This window comes from Manis javanica, chromosome 2 (genome assembly GCF_040802235.1).
Source record: "Manis javanica isolate MJ-LG chromosome 2, MJ_LKY, whole genome shotgun sequence".
In the NCBI taxonomy this organism is placed as follows: domain Eukaryota; kingdom Metazoa; phylum Chordata; class Mammalia; order Pholidota; family Manidae; genus Manis; species Manis javanica.
In genome coordinates, this window is record NC_133157.1 from 9271244 (window position 1) to 9282500 (window position 11257).

General features: G+C 38.0%; 1 protein-coding gene across 10 annotated transcripts in view; it reads left to right on the forward strand.

Annotated features, from left to right (window-relative positions):
- The window catches only part of MAPKAP1 (MAPK associated protein 1), a 243435-nt gene that overhangs the window by 39546 nt on the left and 192632 nt on the right, over positions 1 to 11257 (forward strand). For all 10 annotated transcript variants that reach the window (XM_073224491.1, XM_017660194.3, XM_037008157.2 and 7 more), the window contains one exon: positions 848 to 996. In XM_073224491.1, the coding sequence (XP_073080592.1) occupies positions 848 to 996 (149 nt within the window). The remainder of the gene's footprint in view (positions 1 to 847; positions 997 to 11257) is intronic.

Sequence of the window (11257 nt, forward strand, 5' to 3'; positions counted from 1 at the left end):
GCTTAAAAATTCTGATTTAATAATTACTTAATTCCTTCAGTCATTTAATTCATTGATTCATGCAACAAAATTTATTCAGGGTCTACTTTGTTCATTAGTGCCTATTGGCTAACAGACTTAACTGGTAAAAGTCTTAGCTCTGCTGTTTACTAGCTGTGTAGCCCAGGGCTAATCAAAATATTCTAAGCTTCAGTTTCCATATGACAAAACTGAGATAATGCTAATACCTACCTCACAGGCGTGTTAGGAGGAATAAATGAGGTACATTGGCTTACTCAGTAAATGTTAGCTACTATTATTACAAATACTCTCCTTTTCCTCCTCTTCATCTTTGTCTCCTGGATTTTGTGTTAGGTATTATTGAAGAGTGTGAGAGGCTCAAGATGTGGACCTTGACCTTGAAGAACTAGAATTCCAAAATCACAATGTTAAGAGCCAGGAGCGATCTTAGAGATTATCTAGTTTGACAAGCCCAGAAAGGTTTGGTGAATTGGCCAGTGTCTCACAGCTGTTAGTGGCAAAGCCGGCCCAAAGCTCAGGTACTCCCGCTGTAAATGCTCTACTTACAGAATGGCTGCTGCTGCTCTATTGGTTTGTCTGACTGCTCCCCTCCTTAAACCATAGTCCTTCTAAATTGACGTCTAAACACTGCGTGTTCTTCAGTGTTTTGCTTTTTCAGTGTGAAAACATTGAAATATATATGAGGCTTTTGCACACATTAGACCTGATTATGTTCCTGCACACTCCTTCCTTAAGGTTCTAAGGAAAACTTGTTAGAGAAGATGGACAAACTGTTTCTCTGTGTGTAATCACAAAGATCTTTTTATCTTCCTCTTGTGTCACACAGCCCAGGAGTTGAAGTCACTGTTTGAGAAAAAGTCCCTCAAAGAGAAACCTCCAAGTTCTGGAAAGCAGTCAATATTATCTGTACGCCTGGAGCAATGCCCTCTGCAGCTGAATAACCCCTTTAACGAGTATTCCAAATTTGACGGCAAGGTAAGTAAAAATGAAACTTTGCTCCTTTAAGTAAAGCCTCAGTTGAGTGGAATTGCTGTTGTTGGTATTTATTATTGTTATTGTTATTGTTATTATTATTATTATTAGATTTAGGTTTCAGAAATGACTCAGATTAATTATAGAATGTCACTCACATTTTCTAAGACTGGGAAATGTAGAAAGGTCTGAATTTAGGCTTAATACTATTTCCACAGTAATTTGCTTGTGATTATTAAAAAGAGTCCAAGGATACGTCTGTGTGTATTTTTTTTTATTTTTATGTTTTACCCGCTGTGTACTTGAGGTTTTGGGTTAGTTGGACTGTGATTAATCAAGGTCTGATTGTGTTGGGAAAGCCTTGAAAGTGGTTGTGGGAGGCAGTTTGTATTGTCCTGTCTGATTTTTTATAACTGCAGAAATGAAGTTAGAGCTTCATTTGAGAGTTCCAGGCCGTTGCCTTGCATGTCAGTATTTCATTGTAGGGTATCTTTGACACTTGCTAAGCAGGATGACTTTATTTTTTTGTTTGTTCTAACAATTTGCAGATGTAAAATTAAAGTGTTTTTATTTTCCTTTGAGAAGAATGACCGCTATTTTTAGGTGGAGTATATAGTTTCATGTGCAACACCCTGGGCTCCCCCCTACATTCCCTGCCGTTCAGTCTCTGTGCTGCGCTGAGCTGAGCTGAGCTGAGCTGAGCTGGGCCTCTTTTGGGAGACAGTCGCAGTTGATATTTTTATTTATGGTCATTATGTTTTCTTTCTGGCAGTGGTTTAAGGGTGGTGAGTGATAGCTTCTTGCCTGGAGAGGTGTGTACAATTTGTCTCATTTCAACACTATTGCATTTAATAAACATACAGCTCTTTGCTTATGTTTGCATTTTTCAAATTCAAGTTCTGGTTATGTGCTGGTTCTCTGAGTTGTCATATTTGAACAAGGAGGTGTTTTCTCTTTGAAACACTTCTACCTCATACAGTACAGTTCAGCATGTTTGCATGGGTTGAAATAAGCATGTGTGGCCCTCAGCATGGGAGATTATTGATGTTGGTAGAGAAGGAAAGCAAGAGCTAGAAACAAAAAGCATAAATAACATAAGGATACTAATATGCTTAGCATTTGCTGCAAAAACATTTGAAAGTGCTTTTAATAAATTAGAGGTGTTTTGATGTAAAGCCTCTCTTTAGCCTGTCCCTACTGCCTTCTGTTTCTTCTTGTGGAATGTAGCAAAGGAAAGGAAGGGTCTCCCTAGGTGACAGGAATGTCACCCTCTGGAAAATGGGGAGTTGGACTGTAGAGGATTTTTCCTTAAATAATACAGTTAAGTCGTTTAGATATGTGAGAAATTATTGGGATTAGGTCACATGGCTGGCATTTATTTGCTTCAATTGCCTGATACCATCTCATTGTTTGAGGATAATTGCTAGAATAATTAATATGTAATAACGCTTTGATGCGAACAAAACAGCACTGATCTTTAAAAATATTATATTCTAGGATTCTTATTATACCATTAAATTCAATTATAAATCGCTTAGGTTTAGATTTGTCAGAAGGTTGTGAGCTCTGCTTGGTGTATATCTAGCTTCTGAAGTACCAGGGAGGAAAAAAAAAATGTAAAGAAGCCATTTCCTCAGTCACAAAGGAATTATTTTTGCTAGATGTGTGTTTACACTTATGGCTCTCCATGCTTTTGTCCTATCAGGTCTCTTTGTAATCAGCAAAGAATGTGCACATGGGGCAGATACCATTACACAGTGATTAAGAAAGATTTATATATCGATAAGTCTATCTTTTGATTCAATGCTATTTTATTATTATACTACATATTACAATTGCTAAAATACAATTAAGCCCTTGTTCTCATCTATTATTTAATATTGATGCATTTGGCAGATATGTAATGAAAGTGGCTAATATTTGAAGGATATTGTACTGTACATATTAAATTAGTCTTTCTTTATCTTTGTGAAATGCATCAATATGATATTCAATGACATCTCAGTGATTAATAGAGAATTATACTTGAGTCAAGCCTTTTTGTAACCTAGAAATTAAAATGACTATTCAAATAACACCTCAAAATGATCAAATTAGCATTTTGTGATTGCATAATAATGGCATTGTAGTAGTTATAACAGCACCATGGCTGCCTCTAGAGTTAAGATCATGTCAACCCCTTGATAATAAAGCCTTTTCTGTTAGAGTCGACTTTAATAATTTCCAGATTGATTCTTCCCATAAATCATTTGACTGTTCAGCACTAAATTTTTGTTACTGTTGTAACTTAAAATTATTTTATTTTTATTCAGCTCATATTTAAGAAGTGAAGTGAGAGTCCTGTTTTAATGATTCACCATCTTACCATTGAACTCCATTCTTTTTGCCTCAGATGTAAGGGTTCTAATGTATTTTGATAGTCCTTTTTCTTTTCTTTGCAAAGGTTTGTTAAAGCCACTAAAATACATAGATGCTTTTCCCCTACAAATATTCACAGTGCTTTTCTTGGGAATAATGCTTGCCTATTTGCATAATTAACCGAGTTGGTTAGGTCTCTTGGGTAAATGGTACATAATTGGGGAGAGAAGGGGACAGGGAAGAGTTTGGGGTCTAATTAAATATGCTAAAAAACTACTTAATAATGTATTTCCTCAAGAGACTAACTGCTGTGAAATCCTCCTTAGGATTAAACTAGCATTAGATTTGAAAAAGGATTTTAGTTTTGAAATGGCTTTACAATTATGCTGTAGTTAAGCTATCATGTCTAGTGTCTTTAACGGTTTGAACAAACTGGATTGTTGTTGTTTTTAGTTTCCAAGGGTAAGCATCTCTTGGCTATTGTGATAAAGCGAATACTTTAAAATAATTTTTGGTTCCTGTAGCTGGTTCATAATTTCATTTTTTAAAATTGCGGTTGTTAATTTCTTGAAGGCATACACTTGAGAGGGAAAGGCTATACTTAGACGTGCTGTCTTTTAATGTTAATATTATATGTATGTTATTTTGTTGGCAAATTGACAGTGCTACCTGTGACTGTTTTAGATCCATAGATTATTAATAACTCTGTTTACTGATCATTTGAAAAAGTCCAATTTAGATTGCAAGTGGTTCTAGGGGACAGGGCAAAACCAGGCTTACCCATCTGCTTGAATTCTTTAGGCTTGTTAAAAGTAGGACCTCTGAATAGACTTATGAACAAAACAAAACCTCTGTTCCAGAGATTGGGACTTCTTGTACCAGTTCCCAGTTTCACTTTTTGTGGGAAATGTTACTGGGTGACCAGGAGGTGTGCTGAGGCAATGAGTGTTAAACAAGATGTGCAACAAACAGGCTCTGTGGATAGGCAGTAAACACTCAGCACTGAGGTAAGTTCCCCTGAATATGTGGATTTCTGCCCTTTCCATAGGTTTCAACTGAGGTCATGTTTTAAGAACTACCAACCCTTCCCATGCTGGGCCTTATCACTTGAGAAGCTCTTGCTAGTACATCATCACTAGTCTGGTTAAACTGAGTCTGCAAATGTACTCATTGTCAGTAGACCAATTGAAGTTCAAATACTCATTTCCTGTTAATACAGTTACTAACAGAGAAAGGGTACTGATTATCAGTTGGGTCATCTCAGTCACCTCTCCGAACCTCAAAGTTTCACTACCTATGAAAAGAAATTAAGTTCCTTCCTCACAAGGCTGATGAGATCATCAAGTAGGCTAATGCTAGGAGAAAGCACCTATCGCAATGAGAGGCAGTGTAATTTAGTTTGTAAGCAAACCCAGTGTGTAGTAAGACCTGAGTTTGAATCCTGACTCCACCATTTATAGTGTGACTTCAGGCTAGTTACTTAACTTCATGAAGCTCCAGCCCCTCATATGTGAAATGAGATGATGATGTTTTCCTCATGTGGATTAATTGAGATAAAGCCTGTGTAGCTAGATGTGTAGCACATAATAGAAAACAGCACATACCCTGCATCTGTAAAGGGTCAGGGCTAATGATGCTCTCTTTCCTGTGTGCTTCATTAGATTGTTGACAGCATCTAGTCATAGGAAGCGTGCTCTTCATTCAAACCAGGTGTGTAGAACAGCATTGTGAAGATGTGCAACAGGCTGAGTGAAGGTAGTGTCTGTTGAAGTCCAGAGAGTCCTATTGAGTTTTGACCTTTATCTTTAAATAAGAAAGTTAAAACAAATGATTACTTCCTTTTTGGGGGAGGAAGCAATGGCTATTTTTTAAACATCATTTGAGAAGGTAGTTCAATATTAGAAATTGCTTGGCAGTTTGCTAAAATGTTAAATATCTTATTTGACAACTAAATTGTACTCTAAAAGGAGAATGTTTGCCTTGACAAATGCTTGTAAAAGCCGAACCAGTTCTGGTTCATATAGACAACTGTGACTTTGATTGTGTTAACTTGTTAGAAAGTAACAATTTCTGTTAGAAACTGTTTTAACAGGGAAGCTGCAGAGAGCATGGGGGAAGGGATAATTCATGAGTGCTAATTGCTTGGCTGTTAATTTTCATAAGTGTTGATAGAAGCAGTTCCTTAAATTAAACTTTGTTTAAAATGTATCAGGGGAAATATTCCACAATGTCGAGCCTGAAGTGAAAATTAATATGAATGCTGTGGCAATTAACACATACTGGTTAATAGCTTTTAGCAGCATTTTGGGATGATAGTCCTTAAATACATTTTTGCATGCTGCTCTTGTTTCAGCTTTGTTCCAGTCTATGTCTGGATAATTATGAACAAATGTTTTCTACAATCATTGCCATTAAGTAGCTCTCTTCAAAAAAAAGTCACTTAAAAGTTTGCAGAAAAGCATGAAGCCACTGAGAAATGTTGCAACTCAGAAAAGGTCAGCAAATTGAAACCTGGGGGAAAAAATTGCCTTTAGAGAAAAATGTGTCTCATTTGAACTTGGAATATTTGTTATTATCGTGGGAATTATCTCTTCTTATATGTTAAGCTACTTTAGCTTCAGGATCCCTTTCCAAATAATTATAACCTGGACTTTTTATGTATTTATGGTTATGTTTCTAGACAGTTTTGCCTGTTGCTGCCTGAACTGTGGTGTGGCCTTGAGTCTTAAGGCCTTCTGGCTTTTGAGCTTGCTTCTTTCTTCTCTACTCAGGCAAGTCAGCCAGTCCCCACCCACCACGCACCCCTCAGTGAAGAATGAAGTTGGCTGCATAATACTCAATCTCATTTCCCCTGCTGCCTTTCAGTAAGAGTGCTCCTGGGGGTCACTTGTTTAGTGCCTGCTGAGACAAATCTAAAAAATAGAGAAAGGTGACTGTGTGCTTTGAATTAGGAACTGCTTGTCTCATTTTTCCATTGGCTTCATTTTTTTTTTTTAATAAGAGAATAAACTCCCAACATCATTTTAGCAGCTACTCTCTTGGCAACTTATCTCTGTGATTATATTTTGCTAGTTGTTTTTTCATAGACCAATTTTTATTAGCCTGTTCTCTTTCTAACGAAAGATACTAGATGTTAACTATCTTTTTACACATTATGGTATACTAATAGAAGGACTAAATCATTCATTTAAAAACATCTTTTAATGAGGTTATTTCCCCTTTACCATTGTATTACTGTGTTCTTCCTGCTGCTTGACATTATACTGAAAATCCCTAGGAGAGACTTTGGGATTTTTGTCTGAGTGGTTTTAGTCCAGGGAGAGGAAATCCCTGGGCAGAATACCTCTAAAAACCAAAATCAGTCAAAGGGAAAAATAAAGTTTAAAATCTGTTTATTGCTTACAAACTGCAGTCTGGGGCCATTTCTCTTTCCTGCTCCAGGAGAAGCTAAACCCGGCCTCCCCTCACCTCTCAGGTTAAAGATAAGCCCTCCTTGCCCAGGTAAATTACCCACTGATATGGAAATGAACTTCTCTCTACCCCTATGGAATGATGCAAATGCACTAAAGCCATACTTCTTTCCACCTCTCAATGCCTATTGATATGCAGATATACTAAAGCCAGGTAAGATATTCTGAAAATATTACAATTTTCCCACAATGGTATTCAGAAATAGGAGTATTGCAACAAAAGCAGTGTTTTCAGCGCCCTGCTCTGAAGTTAAATTTTCAAGCCTGAGTTCTTAAAACTATCTTCTTTCCACTCTGAGCCCTTTCTGTCTAAACCTCATTTCTGCAGTTTGTTCTGAATTCTGCCGGTCTGTGGTGGCTTCCTCTGGCTGTGGATCCATTTTCTCAAAATTCCCATCGGAGGTAGAACTCACCCATTGATTTTAAAGGCTTTTCAAAGAAAGGCAGAATTTTGCAGTGGAAAGAACCTTTTTGTCAGGGTTGGATTAGAATTCCAACTTTGCTATTTCCCTGTTGTGTGATATTTGGGCAAATCACTTTGCCTCTTTGAACCTGTTTTCATATCTATAAAATGAAGTTAGTGATACCTATCTTAAATGTTGCTGTGAAGTTTAACAAAAATGGATATGTATACATAGCAGAGTGCCTGGTATCTGGCCAGTACTGAGCGGTTTATTAGTTGCCTTTTACCACATTGCCATTCATTTCATATTTGGTGAGGGCCTACTATGTACCAGACACTGTTAAGTAATATTTGGATATGGTGATGAGCAAAAACAGACCTGGTTTCTGACCCCATGGAGCTTCTACTCTTGGCATTAAGGTAAATATTATGTAAATCACCAAACTAAATGTAAAATTACAAGCACAGTGTAATCACAGCTAATGAATTATCCAGTTACCGGAGAGGGACTTGGGGCTTTGAGAATATCATCATAGCGGCCTAGTCTGGGCTCGTCTAGTGGGTGAGGGAAGGTATCACTGTGAAGGTGATCCTTGACCTGGGTACTGAAGTATGAGTAGGAACTAACTAGGTGAAGAGGGCATACACATGGTCTGAGTAAAGGGCCAGCCTGGCAGTTATGAGGAATTAAAAGAGGGCTGTATGACTGGAGACCCAAGGGTGAGGTAGAGTGTAGTTCAAGGTGAAGCTGCAGCGCCAGACCAGTTACGGCTGGTAGGAGTGTCCTCTTTAATCTAATAGCTTTGGAGAGCCTTGAGCACATTTAAATAAGAAGGTAAAATAATCAGGTTTGTGTTTTGAAAAGATCTCTAGAGCTCTGCCGAGGGGAGGTTTGTGAGGACAGAGAGACCAGTTGGGAAACTTTTTGCAGAGTGACTCAGGTAAGAGAGATGGTAACTTGGGCTTACTTATTGGTGCTGGAGAAGGACTGGATGAATTCAAGAGATACTCAGTAGGGAAAGGTGGTAGGAGTTGACTGATCATATGTCAGGGAATGAGGGAGAAAGGTTTCCAGAACGATTTCCTGATCAGATTCTGGCTTTCGGAACTGGATGGATGATGATAGATGATACCATCTCTGAATTAGGGAACACTGAAAAAGGGCTGAGGATGAGGCAGATGGTACCATGGCGAGCTGGTGGGGGCCTGTGACTGCAGATCATAGCCTGTTACCATATCCCTAAAGACACTCCATATGTCCTTTTTCTGGGGGTAGGGGCAGTGCACCCTGTTTGTTTGGTTTGTACTTGGCATCTGAGGCAGTGGCTTCTGAGATGAGAGTAAGCTGGGAGCCAGGCGCCTCTTTTTCCCACCTCACAGCCAGCTTTGGAACTCTGGCTAAGGAATTGCCCCAGATGTCCGTCACCTCTTCTCTGAAATGGGCTATACTCTCAGATGCCCAACCCAACTCACCAGGCTGTTCAGAGGAGAAAAAGAGAGAGTAATTTTACATGAGATAGATGCCAGGTGTCATTTAAGAAAATATGTTGATTTTAATTCTTGGAGGTTGAAGGACTAAGAGGTAAGGCAAACATGGACATATTTATAATGAGAGTACTGTTGTAGTAGTACCCTCTTTCTAGCTACTTAATTACCAGATTATCAGATTTGTTGGAATATATATTAAGCATGAGGTCTAAGGGAAAGCCCAGGAGACAATCTTTGTAGGTGTGGTGGAGCCCAGGGGTGATGGGATTCTGCCCTGAGATTCCTCCTCTGGGACACCTTGCTCTATAACTTGTAGTAGAGAGATTTCCGTGACTGTCAAAGCTATGATTTTACTATCTTAAAGACAACTATCCAGAGAAATCAAATGACAGCCTAGGGTCACCCAGCTGGGCATAGAATCTAGATGTTCTTATTCTCAGAGATTTTCATTTTCATTCCTGATGACATTCATATTTACAAAATGGAAATTAGATTTCCATGAGTGGAATACCATGTGGTAGAAAAATGTGGACATGGGGTCAGAAGTTGTGATCTTTAGCCCTGGCAACACTACCAGGTCTGGGCCAAGTCACCTTGCACCTTTGAGCTTCGGTTTTTGCATATTTAAAATGAGGAACTTGGCTTACAGGAACTTGGATACCTTTTGGCTTTTAAGGTTCCATAGTTTTGTGATTGTAAGAGGTGATTGATATCAGTGACATGTAGAAGGCTATCAGTGGGAAAACTGGTACTCTTGAAGTGTTGATCTTTTACATATATATTGGCACTTTCCTCTTTTAACTGATCGTAACAAAACTGATATAGGGAGTTTTATCTCCATTTTACAGATTAGGAAACTGAGACTCAGAGAAAGTGAGTTGCTCAAGGGTGCCCCACTAGTATGTGGCAGAGATGCTATTCAACTCCTTTTTCCTTATCCTGTACCACAGTTAGTTATCTTAGACACATTTACAACCACTTTTATGGAGAAAACAAAAACTATGCTAATAATCAATATTTTTCAAAATTTGAAAACAATTCTCTCTTTGTACCAAAGGACTTGAAATCTGACAGACTGTTTTAGATCTTATTATCAATTTTGTCTGTTGGGTAAGTTACTGCAAGTTGTAAGCCTCAATTTTCTTAACATGTGAAAAAGAAATGAGATGTTGGGGATGGTAAAGGAATGCTGTACACACCGAATCTAGTGTATGTCCACATGCTTTTCTCTTTCCAGTGATCTTCCTGGTATGCAGAATAGATTCATTTATTCATCCATCCAGCCAACAAATTATTTACTAAGCACCCACACTGTACTGGTTCCTTTCAAACATTTTTTTACTGCATACAGGCTCTGTAAGAGGCACTGATAAGTAAGACAAGACTAACTGCCCTGGGGAATTTGAAGATAACAGCAGCCATATAGCCAACAAGCCAACAAGAAAAAGAACCACCCTTCATAGTCAGGGTTGTGCCCTGTGCCGGGGACTGTGACAGTGGTCCATGACTTCAGGTGCATCTGATCAGAGGAGCAGACCCACGAACTGTAAAGTAAATGTGTGCTGCAGTAGAGATAGACTGTGGGAGTGCAAAGGCCATGATGGCATTTATCCAATTTGTTATCGTAGGTGGGTCTGTCTGAATTTTGATTGTATAAATTCCTAGAGGGCAGAACTTTGGTCACTCTTAAAATGAAGCCCAGCATGGCACTCTGCACACATAAATGTGGATGTTTTTTAAAATGGCAATGATAAATTTCAAATGTCATTATCCTTTGAGGCTTGCAACTACATGGCAATATCGTAAGAGCTGTGTTTTATTAATTGAAGTTTTAACACTAGACAAAGATACATGTAAGAAAGTAAGTTTAGGAAATTTGTGAAAGATGCTACTATGCAACCAAAGATTAAATTGATTTGTTATATGTGCACTTAGCTACAATTCATTTTAATTGTCTGTATGAAGTTAAAAAGTATTAGTGTCAGATAAAGATTCATCACCAGGGTGTGATTTAAGGCTGATGCTAGAGAACACAGGCATGTGTTCCGGCAGATGTTTGTATAAGGCGCTGTCTTTCCTGACAGCAGTTAAAAAGTATGGTTATAGTAATCAAATTGTGGTGCAGCGACTCAGAGGCGAGGGCCAGATTGAATTAAAATAGATATAAGATTTATGAATAGCAATAGCTGTGATAAAATTTCACTGCCTTCTTCAACAGGAAGGACTTTTTCCACAGTGGAAAGAAGAAAATCTAATAACCACTTTCTAAAACTGTAGTTTTGCTGACTTTCATTTTCCTTTCCTAATTATGGCATCAAAACAATAACTTGCTGGTTTGTTTTTTTTTTCAGCTGAGGTAACCTTTTTGTTTTTCTTTCTATCTTCTTAAGTGCATAGCATTAAAACAAGTATTTTTTTATGATGTTATTGTTTTAGTTTAGAAAAAAATTCCTATTTAGCCTAAGGGATTTAAATTCCCTTTTAAGGAAAGTTTTCATTGTTATCACCATAACTATGTTGTACTGAGTTCCTGTTTTGTACCAGG